Source organism: Pleurodeles waltl, chromosome 6 (genome assembly GCF_031143425.1).
Source record: "Pleurodeles waltl isolate 20211129_DDA chromosome 6, aPleWal1.hap1.20221129, whole genome shotgun sequence".
Lineage (NCBI taxonomy): Eukaryota > Metazoa > Chordata > Amphibia > Caudata > Salamandridae > Pleurodeles > Pleurodeles waltl.
Genome location: NC_090445.1, coordinates 1,408,436,673 through 1,408,452,461, shown reverse-complemented (window position 1 = coordinate 1,408,452,461; position 15,789 = coordinate 1,408,436,673). Strand labels below are relative to the sequence as shown.

At 40.9% G+C, this 15,789-nt stretch overlaps 1 protein-coding gene across 1 annotated transcript in view; it reads right to left on the bottom strand.

The window, feature by feature from the left end:
* The window catches only part of LOC138302141 (protein-arginine deiminase type-3-like), a 67,218-nt gene that overhangs the window by 18,487 nt on the left and 32,942 nt on the right, over positions 1–15,789 (bottom strand). The window contains exons 6-11 of the mRNA XM_069242504.1: positions 10,691–10,816; positions 9,789–9,961; positions 8,714–8,817; positions 8,518–8,629; positions 6,364–6,471; positions 4,551–4,705 (exon numbers count right to left, since the gene is read on the bottom strand). Of these exons, the coding sequence (XP_069098605.1) occupies positions 4,551–4,705; positions 6,364–6,471; positions 8,518–8,629; positions 8,714–8,817; positions 9,789–9,961; positions 10,691–10,816 (778 nt within the window). The remainder of the gene's footprint in view (positions 1–4,550; positions 4,706–6,363; positions 6,472–8,517; positions 8,630–8,713; positions 8,818–9,788; positions 9,962–10,690; positions 10,817–15,789) is intronic.

Here is a 15,789-nt window from a genome sequence, read left to right as displayed (position 1 = left end):
AAACGAAGGTTATCCAGAAGGGAAGTTAAAAAGGCAGACACAGAAAGATACAAGGATCAGACAAGCATAGGCTAAGGGGTAAATATCAGGCACAGTGGAAAAACACAAAGATAATACACTATGCATAATAAAAAGTTGATAAAAAGGGGAAGATAAAAGATCAGACACCAAGAAAGTAAAAGATAAAACATAAAGCAATGTGGATTATACACAAATCCAAGATTCTCGTTATTGAATTTGCTAAAAATAAAATGTACATTCAATATTAAACATACACTAAAAATGACTCTTTAAAAGTGGAAGGCACTATTGAGTACTTGAGGCCTGGTTACTTAGGGCCTTGGTTTAGAGTTTGGTGGACTGGTTACTCCATCAGAAACGAGACAGGTAGCCCATCAGCCTTATTACACATGCCGTAGGATATAATCCTATTGTAATATAGCAGTGGGGTATCCTTCACACTTGTGACTTGGGGCCGGATTATGAATTTGGTGGTTCACGGACGGCTAAACCATCAATGGCAGCATGACTGCTGCAATCCTGGCGGTCTGACATCCGGATTTCCATTCAGTTGGTTAGACCGCGAGGAGACCACCGCCTGTGCCGGGATCACGGATCCCGATGGGTTGCAGCAGTTGAAGTTGTGTTCAGCCACAGAGGTGCCGTGCTGATAACAACTTCCCTTTCTGCCAACATTTCCACAGTGGACTCCCCGCCATAACAAGGCTTGCAAAAAGGCAGTGTGCAGCCACAGGGGGCCCCTGCACTGCCCACGCAAGGGATCCCCCTGTCAGCACCCTTGGAATACGCAGTCTGATATACAGACAGTGCGCATTCCGATGGTGTTGTTGGCAACGGCATTGGCCTTATGGGAGCCAATGCCACTGCACTGTTTCCACCAGGCTGACTAGCGAAAACGTCATAATGTGACAGTTTCCGCCTGTCAGCTGGGTGGAAATGTTGTAATACAATGGTGGTGAAGCCGCCAGTTTGGCAGCCACCTCACCACTGCCATATTGGCGGTCTCAGAAGCAATGCAACCCAGACCGTAATCAGGCCCTAAGTAACCCAACCTTCAAACTCTAATGAATGGCCCTTAATTCTAATAGTTTCGTCCGGTATTGGACAAAATATGTTACTCCAATATTCTCCCCCTGCAATGTGGAGTGCCCCAGAGCTCAGCGCTCAGTCCCAATCGCTTTAATCTCTATATGCACCCTCTGGCTGAGATTGTTCAAGCATTTGGGATGTCGATCATTTCCTATGTGGATGACAGTCAATAAGTGTTCTCCATCGCACCTGAGCAAGGACCACAATCTCAACAACTTGGTCCATGTCTGGAGAAGGTAGCTATATGGGTCCCCAACTCCTTCCCAAAACCTATTGGGGACAAAACAGAAATTATGATGCTAGAGAATAATCCTAATTGTCATCCTTTACTAGGGTGGTCTGAACACTTAGGGAATGCACCTTCCTCCAAAACTCCCATAAAAAGTTTAGGGATGTGGCTAGATAGCTCCCTGTCATTGGACGTCCAAGCAAGGAAACTGTTGGCCAGTTGTTTTTGCCTTTTCTGGATGCTCTGTAAAATTTGAGACCTGCTCCCTTCTCTAGCAAGAAGACTTGGTGTACAGGCCTTGATACTTTCATGCCGGGACTATGGGAACTCGTTCTACCAGGGGGGCCCACGACACGTGACTAAAAGGTTGCAAGTTGCTCACTTTTTATGTAACTTCCATAGACACAAATTAGTTCAGAGTGATTTGGCTACACTTCACAGGCTCCCATTTGAACAACTGGTGACGTTCAAGGCTTTTAGTACTGCACACAAAACACTGAATGGGAAAAGCCCTCGGTTATTACAAGCCTTAATACTGCCGTACCATCCAGGCAGGTCCCTAAGGTCAGCCAATGCGCGGCTAATAAAAGTTCCTCAGATTATTAGGATGAGGTGTGTTGGGTGATCTTTTTCATACCTCACTTCCAAGCCGTGGAACTCTCTGCCAAACAGCTTAAGTCTGATGGACAATGAACTTACATTTAGGAAGCACTTGAAAACTTGGCTTTTTGTTTACCTCCCAGGGCGTCTAGGTAGTACTGACGAGCACGGACTGTCAGCTGTGTTTTGGATGCTGGCGCTGGGATGCCTACGGGTAGCTATGCACTTTGAAAGTCCCTTCAGGATAGAACAGAATATAATTATCACATGCTAGTGGGATTGCTGTTTGTTTTATGTACAGGAAATAGTGCGTTACCTCCTCTGGCCGTCCATCAAACAAGACAAAGTTAGGAAGTAATTATTCCAGAAATGGTGGTGGATCAACCTCCCAATCTAGAGTGATTCACCCACCACCATTTGTGAGGGAGTTGTCTCCATGAAAAGCTGCATAGAAAATTCTGGAGATTTTCTTGACATGCTAGGGAACAGCAACAAGTATGTTAGGGACACCTGACAGGTAGGTACTGATAAGGTATCCATCCTTTAGAGGGGACATTTCCACTACTCATTTGGACTGAAAAATAATATACTGACAGAGTCAGGCAGTGCCAGTTTTTCCAACAGAGACTTCTTTGTCAATATTTTTCTTCTCTGGAGCATTTAGACACTTTTACAATGAAACTTTGCCCGCTAATGTGGAAAACTCATCATAGGACAATCTTCCTCCATAGCTTTGGTAGAAATGAAGCAGATTTCCTAGTGGCCAAACAGCACATGAGGCTGTTAAATTTTCTTTTGAGCTTGTGCATGATAAAATTGTAAGCTGTTCTCCAACAACTGCAAGGAAGGGTGTTCATTAAAAGACCGATTGCATTCACAGTGAACTTCAATTGGGGCTTCGGGAAAAAGAGTCTGTAGCTCTGAGCTTCAGAAAATGAGTTTCTAAGGAGATATTAATGATTGCAGTAAGTACTTTATGAGAATCCGTCTGTAATGAGTTCAGCGATACCTTGATATTAGATAGGCTAGAAATGCAAATTTAGGGCCTGATTTATGAAAAGTTAGTGCTGCCTTTACATCATTTTTTGGCAAAAACTTACAAAATATAGCTTTATTTTGTAAGTTTGCGCCACTTTTGCATCACGAAATGACATAAAGGCGGCACTAACTTTTCATAAATCAGGCCCTAAGTGCTCTGGCATAAAAATGAAGAGGTTCACCCAGTGTATCCTTTACACTGATCCTTAGGAAAAAGCCTTTCCCCATGGCCACTTAGTGAAGTGTGCGGTCTTTTGTCCTAGCCTGCACAGAGTCCTGTCACCCTCTTGCCCACTAGGCACAGACTTTGGCCTTTGACTGCTCCCTGAGCTCTGTCTTTCTAACTCCAAAGCTGAATTGATGCCGGGCATGACCATGGCTGATGCCTACCCCCCATGCCCATTTTTCGTTTGTCATTCACCAGCTGGAACAAAGTTTACCTTTATTACATCCTGCTCCCATTTGTCCCTCCCTAGTGCACGGGTGGTCCCTGTTTGCAGGATGTGCCCTATTGACCCCATTCTCTGCCCAGTCCTCCCACCCTCATTGTCTACTAAGCACTAAACATTGCCTTCTGGCAGATTCTCAATCAAGATCTCCTGAGCATTGCATTTTTCAATAGATTTCACTTAAGGCCTAATTTAATGATTATTATCTAAAGCAAATTAATGTATACAAGCTGACAAGAATACACAGTTAAAGATAAAGCTTATTTGGAAAGAAAGAGATAAAAATCATACACAGAAAAGCAGAAAATCCTAGATGAAAAAGTAGCAGTGATCAAGCACTAATAATGAGACACCAATCAGGCACAAAAAGAGACAAACATTACACCAGGAAAGATGCAGACAACAGTCATGTATTAAGACAATGTCAGATAAGTTGTCAATGAATTTCTGGCTTCTAAAATGCTATTATTCAGATCTCTCTCTAGATCTAGGTTTCCACTTCAATTAACTAAATGAACTCATTGGTAGGATCCGCAAAACATCACAAGATTTGCTGATTTTGAGACCAAGGGGTACATTAAGTTTTGTTTGAGGTGCTCATGTGGCACAACGCAAAGCAAAGCATAGCGCCTATTTACTATTTATGGTGGGCACATCACAAAATTGCATTGCACCACACAAGCACAATTGTAAACAATAGTAAATCTACTTCTGAGTGAATGTTGGCAATGACTAATATTGAACGCATTCATTTAACATGTTCTCACAGAGAACGGGTTCAAAAGATGTCAACTTTGTTTCAAGCATAGTGTTTAAAGATAGGGGCACCTATTTAGTATATACATAAATTGTTTACTCAGATGGAACACGTTAGGAAAACCTGTGCAATGTCAGCCAGCCTGACATGCCAATACATGATATCCAGGTCATAATATTTTTGTTTTTCATTAGTAAAGAGACAAAGGGGGAGAGAAGCCTGTTTCTTAAAAACAACAAAACTGTGTCTGTCCGTCCTCTGTTTCTTTCTCTTCCTGTCCAATTCCACACCTTATCCCTTTGGTAATCCTGACTCACTTGGGCCTCCTATTGTGTAACCCTTTGCCTTCATTCACTCATAGACTTACATGGGACATTTACCACCGATCAAGATCCTACCCAACGGGTACTCCTTTCCGTCCACTGTCACTGGAGGACACACCTCAAGATTGCCAAAGGAGTCCAGGTCATTCACTTCTTTGGGGTCTTCAGGTTCTCTTGTCACATAGCCAAAATCCGGCCCCTTGGGAATAGTAGATGGTAGACGTTTTTTTACAGAACTAGAAAACTACCTTTAGATTCTAATATAAATAGAAGTGCTTTAAAGAATGTTATCAAAGTACACATTTCTATTACATTTAATGAGCAGTCCGATAGTAAGTCTGTGTAAAGAGATCACCTCTGCAGGTCATGTAATCGATTTAGAACATACCATGATGGAGGCAAGAAGGGGGTTTCCAGAGGTTCACAAGTCTTTTGTAAAGGTGCGAGGCGCAGACATTTCTTTTGAGGTGTCATAGCCTCTTACGAGCTAAAAGCAGTTGAATATCAACATGAAGATAATGTTTTAGGTCATCATGGCCTCATGTAAAGATGAAGGGCCCAATTTAGATATAGATGTACGAAAATAAGGATAGCGATTACCTAATTGCATTTTTTTTGCGAATAGCAATTAGCAAATCGTTATTCCTAATGTATGAAACTATTTTGAATTTCATTAGCGATTTTAGTGAGCCGCAAATGGACCTATCTCATGAATATTAATGAGGTCGGTCGACATTTGTGACCCACTGCGATTTGCTGCCGTTACTAGGATGGTGGACTGCTGGGGTCAGCAGACCACCATATCCGTGAATAAAGCAATCTTTTTTTTTTTAAAAACACCCTTTCTCCCTAAAGGAAAAGGGATGCATTTAAAAAGAAAAAAATGAAACTTTGAAGTTTCGTTTTTTTAAGAGTAGTAGCTCTTAAGAAATATTTTTCCAATCATTCTCAAGGGGGAAGGGGTCCCTTGGGGACCTCTTCCCATTTGAGAATGGGTTACCACCGACTTTCAATTGGTGGTAAATTGTGAATGTTTTGCAACCGCATTTGGGTCGCAGAACATTTGTACATACCATTTCAATTCAATATTGGGAAGAGACGTCCTCAACATACCCCTTACACATATAAAATCGCAAATACCCAAATTGCGATTTGATACTAAGTTATCAAATCACCATGTGGGCTTTGTACATCACCAAACACATTTTTGCGGTCGGAAACTACCTGATTCACAGAATCAGCCTATTTGCAAATGCAAAATTACTCATACATCTAGCCCTCTGAATTTTGTGGATGGGATTGTCCATCACAAACATGATGGATATTTTGTCTGCCATATTACAAGTGCATTACATTTTATGACAGTTGTAATGCATCAGACGGGATATCTGTCATGTTTGTGACAGAGTACCACATCTACCAAACTCTAAATCAGACCCAAAGTGTATTGTGAGACTGAGAAGGGACTCGTGGTGTTCTTGAGGCCATGGTGAGGTCTGTACAAATAATATGTGAGGATGACGCGATCTAGAAGGAGGATGAAGAGGTCATTTGAAATGATGCCAAATTTAGGAGTGAGTCCACTGTGAGAGTGAAATCGTTTTATGTCAGAGTGAAGTTCTGAATGCAACAAGACAAGTTGCCTTGTTGGGTTGAGATGATCACTGGAAAATGACGAGGCAGTCTTTTGTGGGTGGAAGGAGGTCTTGGGAGTCAGAGGAGATGTTGTGCTTATGGTTTCTTGTGAGGGTGAGAAAGATTGCATCGGAATTGAACAGTCTTTTGTTAGAAAAGGAATTCAATGTTAAAGGTGAGATTACATTTCAAGCATGACCCATTTTGAAGAATTTACCATACCAAGATATGTTTGAATGGAAAGTATTGCAGGGGTCCGTTCCTGGGTGAATCGAAGACCACTGGGAACGATTTCTGAGGAGCCTCTACATAACCAAATTCCATTTCATCCTGGTGAGAATAGCACAAGAAAAGTACTGAGAATTGTATCTGGGCCATTAGAACATAAATTCCTTAAATACAGTTCTTGGAGTAAATTACTTTTATGATACAAATACCAAACGTTAGTATTTTTATGAAGTGCCAGTTGAAACCCACTGCTTTTTTGAGTGAGAGAACAAAATGGAAATGTAGATGCCACTAGAATGTGTAAGAGTCCCAGTAGGTTGTGGGGAAAGAGAGAAAATTCAGGGAGATATCAAAAATAAACTACACTTTTGTCGGTGGAATGGTAGAAGTTCTATTGTAAACACAATGTAATTTATTGATGCCTCTTACGTCCTAGCTCATGTTTTCATGCCACGATTTTTGTTGTCTTTTTTTTAACTTTAATGCACAAAGGGCACAAAAACAATGGACATGTATACTATTTGAGTCTGAATGTATTGGACATGTTTTCAGGTCATCTCCTAGTTAGATGGAACAAAAATACAATATCTCAATAAATGATCAAGTACTTATTTGGTGCCAGAAAGTGTTTTCTGATAGACAGGCTTTAGCAGAACCTCTGCAACCTTTTTATTTATTTTTCTTAGAAAGTTTTAGAAATATGGTGCTAGTCTATACTAATTAAGGTATTGCAGTTTTGTTCTTCATTCCCCTTACTAAATTCAGAATGATGGGAGGCCAAAGAACAAAAACGTTTTACACATTTAGTTGCTTAAGCAGTCCAGATTTTAGTAGAAGCGCAGGGGTTGACACCTGGAAGGATTCTCCTCTTCTCAACAGTTTGCTCACTTTCGGAAATATTATTCCTTTAGAAAAGTAGATACTACACTTGGGAGCATATTTACGATCCTCTTGTGCTGCTGTTGTGTCACTTTTTGTGATGCAACAGTGGTGCATTCCTTGACATCCTATCTATGAGGCCACGCAAAGCCACGTTGCGTGGCTTTGAATGGTATCATAGATATGTAGTAAGTCAAGGCAGAACAAATTGCTGTGTTTCCTTATTCTGTGCAAGGGAGGCATTCTATTGGCCTTGCAATGGGTGTAGCCCTCACAGCACCCATGGATGTTGATGTATCCCTAGTTTTACCAACCCTGGTACACCTGAGGATTCACCAAAATCCTACGCTTCCCTGAGTGAAGCGCCACGAGGAGAAATATATTTATTTCTTCTCGTTTTTTCCTCTTACTATGTTTCTGCAGAATGCAGGACACATAGAAAGAGGAAAAAGCCTCCCAGGATTGTTCTTATGCAGGTGCAAGGGTGCCTGCATTGGAGGTTCATGAGTGCCTGCATTGGTGCTATGCAGCCTAATGTGCTCCAGTGCCAGAGGAAAGGACAGGAAGGCACCACATTCCTAATATACAGTGCATTCCTGCCCTTTCTAAGTGCAAATTCAGGCCTGGCACCCAAGGAACAGATGACAACGGACCTGAGACACAAAGGTAACCTACACTGTGGAGTGATGTACACTTTTGAGAAAATTTACTCATTTTTGACTATTAACAAAATCCAAGTGTAAATTTACTCCAAAGCTTCGACTTACATGTCTCCAACAAATTGAAGAGCATGGAGCTGTACACAAGGTGCAGGAGCTATTCATACGGCAGCTTACACTTTTGAGTATTTTACACATGTGATTTACTCTCACACTTTTGAGTAACCTTACACTTGGATTTTGTGAATAGCCTAATATAGTAAAGCCACTCAAACTATAAGAGTATATTACACATGCAAATTGCAAAAAAACTGTAAATTACCTTTGTGAATAAGACCCCATGGTTTTGAGGGCCGTTATTCCATAAAGAAGAGTCTTTCTGTGCAGCTCTATTCCACACCTATGGGGGGTGTATTCTTTTTGGAAAAATAGCACACGTGTATACTCCAGAGAATATGTATTCCTCCTTATTGGAGGGCAGCAGAATAACCATTGAGAGGATTATGTTTTTGTCTAAGGGGGAAGAATTACTCATTGGGAACAGTATTGTACTTATTCATTTATAGTTCATGCTATAAGTATACCAATTTGTTCTGCACTCTGTTGTTACCTGGATCCAGCGGTCCCCTCGATTATCTGCCTCAGTGCAGATGGTCAGCTTGCAGTTTGCTTTCTTTACCAAATTTATCAGCTGCTCTAAAAAGTCTGTGTTCCCGGGTACACTACAATAAAGGAAACATTATAGCCACTTGTGTAGTTGTAAACAAGAATGTACGCAGGGACTTCGCAATCCACCACTCATTTACCTGCAGACAAAGACTTCCAGGGGTGTGAGGGTGTTAGGGGTCATGATCCACGGAGCAATCCTGAACACCACCTCATCAGTAAATATTGCTGAATCTGGCAAGCTCTAAAAAGATGATAAACAGTTAAGCTGACCGTGAATTTATGAAGTGCGGGTCTAGTATACAAGAGCCCATTGGAGCCCAGTTGGAACATGGGTGTTATTTCCCGACACACATTGAATATGCCCACGATCCCATGCCTCCGAATGGGATTTTATAGTGCACAGGAATCAGGCCATTACCCCATAGATCAAAGGGAACAACACTATGGTCCCAAAGTCCATTGATTATCTACCCACAAAGTACATCAAGAGGATCAAATACCAGTACTCCACGACCTGCAGAGAGCGAGGCAAGTATGAAGTGCACATACAATAAGGCCAGTGTTAAGGAAGAGATAGAGAGCAAGGTCATACATGACAACTCCCATGACACAAAAGCCGGTGTCCAAGATCCTAGAGGGAGACTATATGCAAAACACCCTTTCCCACCGGATACAAACCCATTTCCTTCCTGCCGTCGTGAAGCAAAGTAAGCAGACAAACACCAACAGAAACAAGAACATCATTTTATAAACTGGGTTAAGAGCTATTGTATTGTACAAAATGCAGTAAGAGCTATTCTCGGCACTCCGCAGGTGTCATGTATTACATGCAAATGTTTGGTAATGTACTGGTATATTCCATGGCGTTTAGTTGAACATGGTTATGCTTGGCTCAGAAACTCTGCCCACTGTAATTTTATGTTTCACAATTATCCAGTGCACTGTCATTGTGTTATGCTAGTTTTCTTTCAGTATTTTGTCTGGTATTAGCCATGCATGCCATTCACTGTAGCACACATTACCCAAGTATTTTTTATTTGAAGCCAGATGTTGAATGACTTTTGGATGGTGAATTGCCAGATTTTGTCTGGTGTTAGCCATGCAAGCCATTCACTGTAGCACACATTACACAAGTATTTTTTATTTGAAGCCAGATGTTGAATGACTTTTGGATGGTGAATCACCAGATGTCGAACTATTTTTTTCACATACCTGTTTGCGCTTATCATGGAGAGTTAGTTTTATGGAAACAAGTCCTAAAAAGTTCACATCTGGGAAGCTCAGCCCTTCCACATAGAATTTTGTCTCCTCTTTGCCACCGCATGAAACTTCATAGCAGGCTGTAGACCCACCTAGAATGTGATGGTACTGCAAATCTGCATCAGCTACAGCACAAGGAGAGAGCAGAAGGCAATGGCATCAGCGCATCGTGGTGGACACTATGATAAAACACTACACAAATAATACGCAAGTACTATACCAAAAGAATCCACAAGGTGTACAGAGATATTGCTGGGTATTAGGGAGAGCACATATGAGTGGTGGACGATGAGAGTCACTGGATGATGGTGATGGTGTGTGAGTGATGCAAGTTAGGATGGTGCATCGTGCTTCTAGTAACTCAGAAGACATATGTAAGAAGTATCACCAGCAAGAAAAAACTGCTGGCCTCACAGAAGGCATAAACCAAGAACTAGGGCAGATCTGTGGATGCCTATAACAGAAAAGTCTAAAGACTCAGAGAGGCCCAGCAATCTCAAAACAGCGGCTCCATCGTCCTTAGATAGGCTTACTGCCAAGGCAAAACGGCGCCAGAATTGGCACTCTTAATCCTTTCTCTCTTGCTGCCTTAACTTCAAATGCCAGCAAGCATGAAAAGAATATCTTAAAAAAGGTAAGTATGGTCTCTGAAGGTATCAAAGGGGGTTGAATTAGAATACAAGACATCTATAAGCCATCATTTCAGACGCCCATAGAAGAGATGAAGGGCATATATCTAGCAATCTAAAAATATCACATAAATTAATAAAGGATCTGTACTTTATTTTCTCCCCCTCCTTTTTTCTCCACTCTCCCCAAGTTGAAAATGATGCTGAAACATCCTCAGTACTCACAACGCTCCATAAACACTCCAACTTTATCCACTTCATCCTTTGCAATGTTGAGGGCTACGGTGTACTTCTCAAAGATGGTCCCAGGGCCGCGGCTTCTCAGGAACATAGGGGACATATCCTTCACATCTGAGGAAGAGATGAAGAGAAAAATCAATCAACAGAGGGAATCATCAGAACAAAATCCTTACAAAAGTGTCGAGGGGCTCAAAAAGAGATTAATGGATGGCCTGGTTCCTCTACCCTCAAGTCGTCCCAAGGATCAGGAGAAAAAGAGAGGGTTGGCCATTATAGGTTATTTTTCAGGTCTTTCACAAGTACCATCAAACAGTAGAATAATGCTCAGAGAGTAGGTGAGATATCTAGAAAGCCATGCAGAAGAAAGAAGGGTTCTCCAGTCTGTTCTCTTGTCTTTTTTTGCAAGGTGCACTGGACATAAGCATTGAAAGTGCTGAAATCTTGGTGTCTGCACTAGTTATCATTTGCGTAAAGAATCTCGGATGCAGGCTATGTTGCTGCTTTGTCAGATAAGATAGAATGCATGCTGCAAATGCAGTCATCTCACATTTCCTATGATTCATTTTTTCAATGAGCTCCTCTCTTGAGTCAATAAATAATCTGAAGCATTTCAGTAAACTAAGGGCCTGATTTATGAAAAGTTAGCACCACCTTTACGTCATTTTTTTACTCAAAAGTGGCGCAAACTTACAAAATATAGTTATATTTTGTACGTTTGCACTGCTTGTGTGTCAAAAAATGACATAAAGGCGGTGCAACCTTTTCATAGATCAGGCCCTAAGTCAGTGGTTTTCAAACTTGTTAATGTCACGCCCCCTCCATTGGGAAGAAAATAAATCATGGGGCCCCCTCACATTTTTCATAACTATTCTTTTAAGTTGGCAATGTTTAAATAAGTCTAAACCTATTTAAACATTTCTGTTAAGTTCAGTTACCTTTTTACAAATGCAATAAAAAAAATTCTGCTTAAAACAAAGCACCACCATCTGCATAATCCTTCTTTTGGCCAGAGCCTGGTGCTCATCTGGGATCACTTGATCCCTCCCTAGGGCCCGCCCCCCAGTTTGAAGACCCCTGCCCTAAGCTGCACCAAATGAAAATTCCAATATCCAAGCTATTCCTTTTGGACATTCCTAACACAGCTCGATCTAAAGGTGCTATCAAATCTTGGGAGACAACAAATTTCCTATAATGTTTGGTAGCTTGAAATAGGGTTGAATGGGAATGAAAAATAATTGGAAAATGCTCCAGGATGTGGAGGATTTTATATTAGCCCGATGCTCTAAACCACACAGAATGCCTGAGCTCCCAGGAACACCTGTGTTGTTAGGTTTTCATTTGGAAGTGAAGTATAACATGAAGAGTCAATCTTTAAAGCTTAAACGCTGCATGTTTTTGCTTTTTTTCTGGCCTTTTCCACCAATACATACTGGGAGGAATTAACAGCCTTAATCTGTCAGAGGAATACAGCTGGGTGAGATAATAATCACACAACTTGGAATTTAACCCCATAATATTATCAGGGCAATAGATGTTTTCAATAATTGTGTCTTTAAAGATTTGTATTGGAATAAAGATATAAATTCTCATCTATCTGGTTTGCAGTGAAACTCGTATGAGATTAGTCTGGTGAGATTTGTTTTACAAACTATATTTTTGTAATAAATGTGAAATTGTTAGTGTAGAAGAGTTAAGTAGTTAGCCTATTTCACAAATGATTGACTGAGATCATCCAAATGTAAATACACCTTCTTAGGAAGATCTGCCTTGGATGCCACACCAGGTGCAGCTCAGAAGGGTCCTTTGCTGTGTTTATTTGCCCATGTGTCAGGAGTGTTGTTCTCACAGAGCGCATTTTGGACAATTGGATCAAAGCTTAGTGGAGGGGACCCTTTGGTGCTTTGACTCAGAGACCACTGATCTTTAGAAGTGGATCAGGTAGGGAATAAAGAAGTGAGAGAGTTTTTGCCAGTACACAGGCTTGAGAAAGCTTAGATGTGCACCCTAAATATTGACACCAGCAGATCAATAGCACACAAAATTGAGGACCAAATATAAAAAATAAAATACTAACAGGTAAGTCCAGATCTTCCATCCCTATCTCCGCATTAATGTAACGTGACAATATATATATATATATATGTATATATATATATATATATATATATATATATATATATATATACATATATATATATATATATCTTCAAGGTATGTAGATGTGGAGTTAGGCATAGTAAATCTATACTTCCCCATATGCACATTAATTTTGATATTTTGTCCCTTGATGTAATATCATAGATATTTCATAGATATTCTTGTATCACAATATTCTTGGGGTTGATATTCAGTAGAGCAATCAAAAGCTTTATGATTTGTATTTGGTAGTTTGAGGTTTTCACAAATAAAGTTCAGGCTTTCCCGGAGCCTAAAATCCATATGGACGCTGGGATCAAAACAAGAACTTATCTGACACCCTCAACAAAGACGTTAAAAACTGTTCTTTATTCAAATATTGTCCACTGATAGAGAAAACAGTCTTGTGATTTACTCCCAGGAAAGATGACGTACTCTACTCTGGTTTAGTGCCTTACCTGCCTTTCAAACACCAGATGCCAAAATACCAGATGGCCTGTTAATGGTAGTGTCCAAAAAAACGGAGGATTCAGAGATTTCCAGAGAACACTCTGAAGTTCAGAGTCTGCTCGCTCTATGTGTTGTGCCTGACTGTGCACATGAGGACTGACAAACATTGACAATGACCAGTCCATTGGTATCCAAGGGCTCAGTCATCAAGAAACGAACCTTACGGATCCTGCCTAATTTGTGAAACTCAAAATAAACAAGATGTCAACTGCATGATCATCCCAAAAACATTGAAACTAAAAAATATCAAACATTTACTGCATATAGGTGAAACTAGGGAATAAATGCTTCAGTCCTGGCCAGGGAAAGATGCAGCACGTCCAGCTCTTACCAGCTGATGGTCATGGCTAGACCTTTTACCACCCCTCAAAACATAATCATACCAGGCTTGGAGGGCCCTGAATCCTGTCAGCTCTGTATGCTTCAAAAGGGATGAACTGTTCGAGAGATGCTTTAAATTCTCCTTCAACAGCCATCTATACAACGATCCTATCAATGCATCAGCTTTTGTCAAATGAGATTTCAATGGTGAAGTGTAAAGTTGTGAATAGTAGCTAAGTCGAAGGTAACTTTTTTGAGCCGAGAAAAAACACAAGACTACCTTCCCATACTCTTTGGTGTTAATGCCTGGCCTTCCTATCTTACAATGAAATTGTTACATTATTTTTCACGAGTTATTTTTCCTTTAATAGTTTTGTGGTTATCACCTTAAGAATTTGTAGTACCCATAAACAGGGTTCGATGCGCACATTCTTTTGCATTTTAATATATTGTGTTTTTTTTAATTCTGAATGTTTGCAGCCAACGAATGACCTTCCTCTATGGGAGCTCACCAAAGATAAGCAAAGGAGAGACAGGGATGCATTTTTTTATTCTGTGAGGTGCTTCTAGCAAATATGTGGGAAGTTGTGAAAGGTTTGCAGTGGTATACCTAACTGTATCTAGCTACTTTTGTGGCTTAGCGTGTTAGGTAGTTTTCGTACACCGGAACTGATTATGAGTTGGGTGATTAATTCCGACCTGTGTGTAAGCCCCTGTCTATGCACAGGTTGGAATTAAAAGTTGTTAGGTATTTGAAGCATCCAATAATTAAACATGAAATGACACAAGTTTCATCACATTTTGGCAGGTCTAACCTGCTGAAATTTAATGGGGATATCCACACAGTATTTACTGTATCATGCGGATTTTAGGAAGTTAAACACCAAAATCCCCAAAACTCGTAACAGGTCTTCTTTATCACACTCAATAAATAACGTACTCTGTGTTTATATCACAGCAGTCTGATGCTGAACTCGGTCCTCTGAAACAGAATACAGGGTTCAGTCAGAGCACAACATTATTTACCCCTCATTTAACGGTAAGAAACAACACACAATATAGAAGTCAACTATTAACATACAAGGCTCCCATTTTATTTTAGGTTTGCAAAGCTGGACCAAAGACCAGGGGCGGCTCCTCCATAAGGGTGGAGAAGCATTGCCATCCCGCCAGCAGCAACTGCTGCAAATCCTTTCACAAGGAAGGGATAATAACTATAGATAAACTGTGTTTATTATTCCTTCCTTGTGAAAGGGGCAGGGCGTTGGGGTTAACGAGGAGAGGGGAGTGCACTGTACACTCCCCACAGAGCACACGTGTGTTTGGCCGGCTTTCTCGGGCTGGCCAAACACACATATGCACAGGGATCTCTGCAGCCCAGCAACACAGTTGCTCTGGGAGCGGCAGTAGGTTTTTACATTTTATTTTTATTTTTTATTAATTCTCCCCCCTGAGTGCCGTCCCGCCCCCTGGAATCCCATGAGCTGCGATTGCCAAAGACCCAAACTAAATCATTTTATGGTGTAACCACTGTTGCTAGGTTTATGTTGCATCTCCATGTTGTTGTTCAGAACTATGTATTAAGGTACAGGGATTGAGGTAATATAGGACACACAACATGCAGTGTTCAAGGATGTCATTTAGGGGACGCCAGGGGTTGCAACTCGTCCCCTGACTTGCCCTTTGCGCCCCCTGGCACTGCCTTTGTGACCCATGGCTTCAGAGGTGGCAAATTTTGTGCCAGGAACACAGTGACAGCTCCTCTGATGTCGACCTCAGTTGGAACTTCACTCTCTTTGTTTTCTGCCAATTTATATTATACTAATAGAGAATAATAAAATATTCTAAAATATTATGCACCATTAGTGTAATAAATCTGGGATACAATTAGTTGGAATATACCCTTCCATGGCAGCTGAGGAAAGTAAAAATTATTTTTAAATGTATGGTGTGTGCGTGCTTGCGGGTGAGTGCGTTTCTGTGAAATAGTGTGTGTTTAAGTGTGTATTTGTATGTATGTATAAGTATGTGTGACTGAAAGAGGAGGTCAAAGGGCACGTGATGTCACTTCCGCTAACCCTGACATTATAGTGAATTGACGGCCATGGCAGTATTAT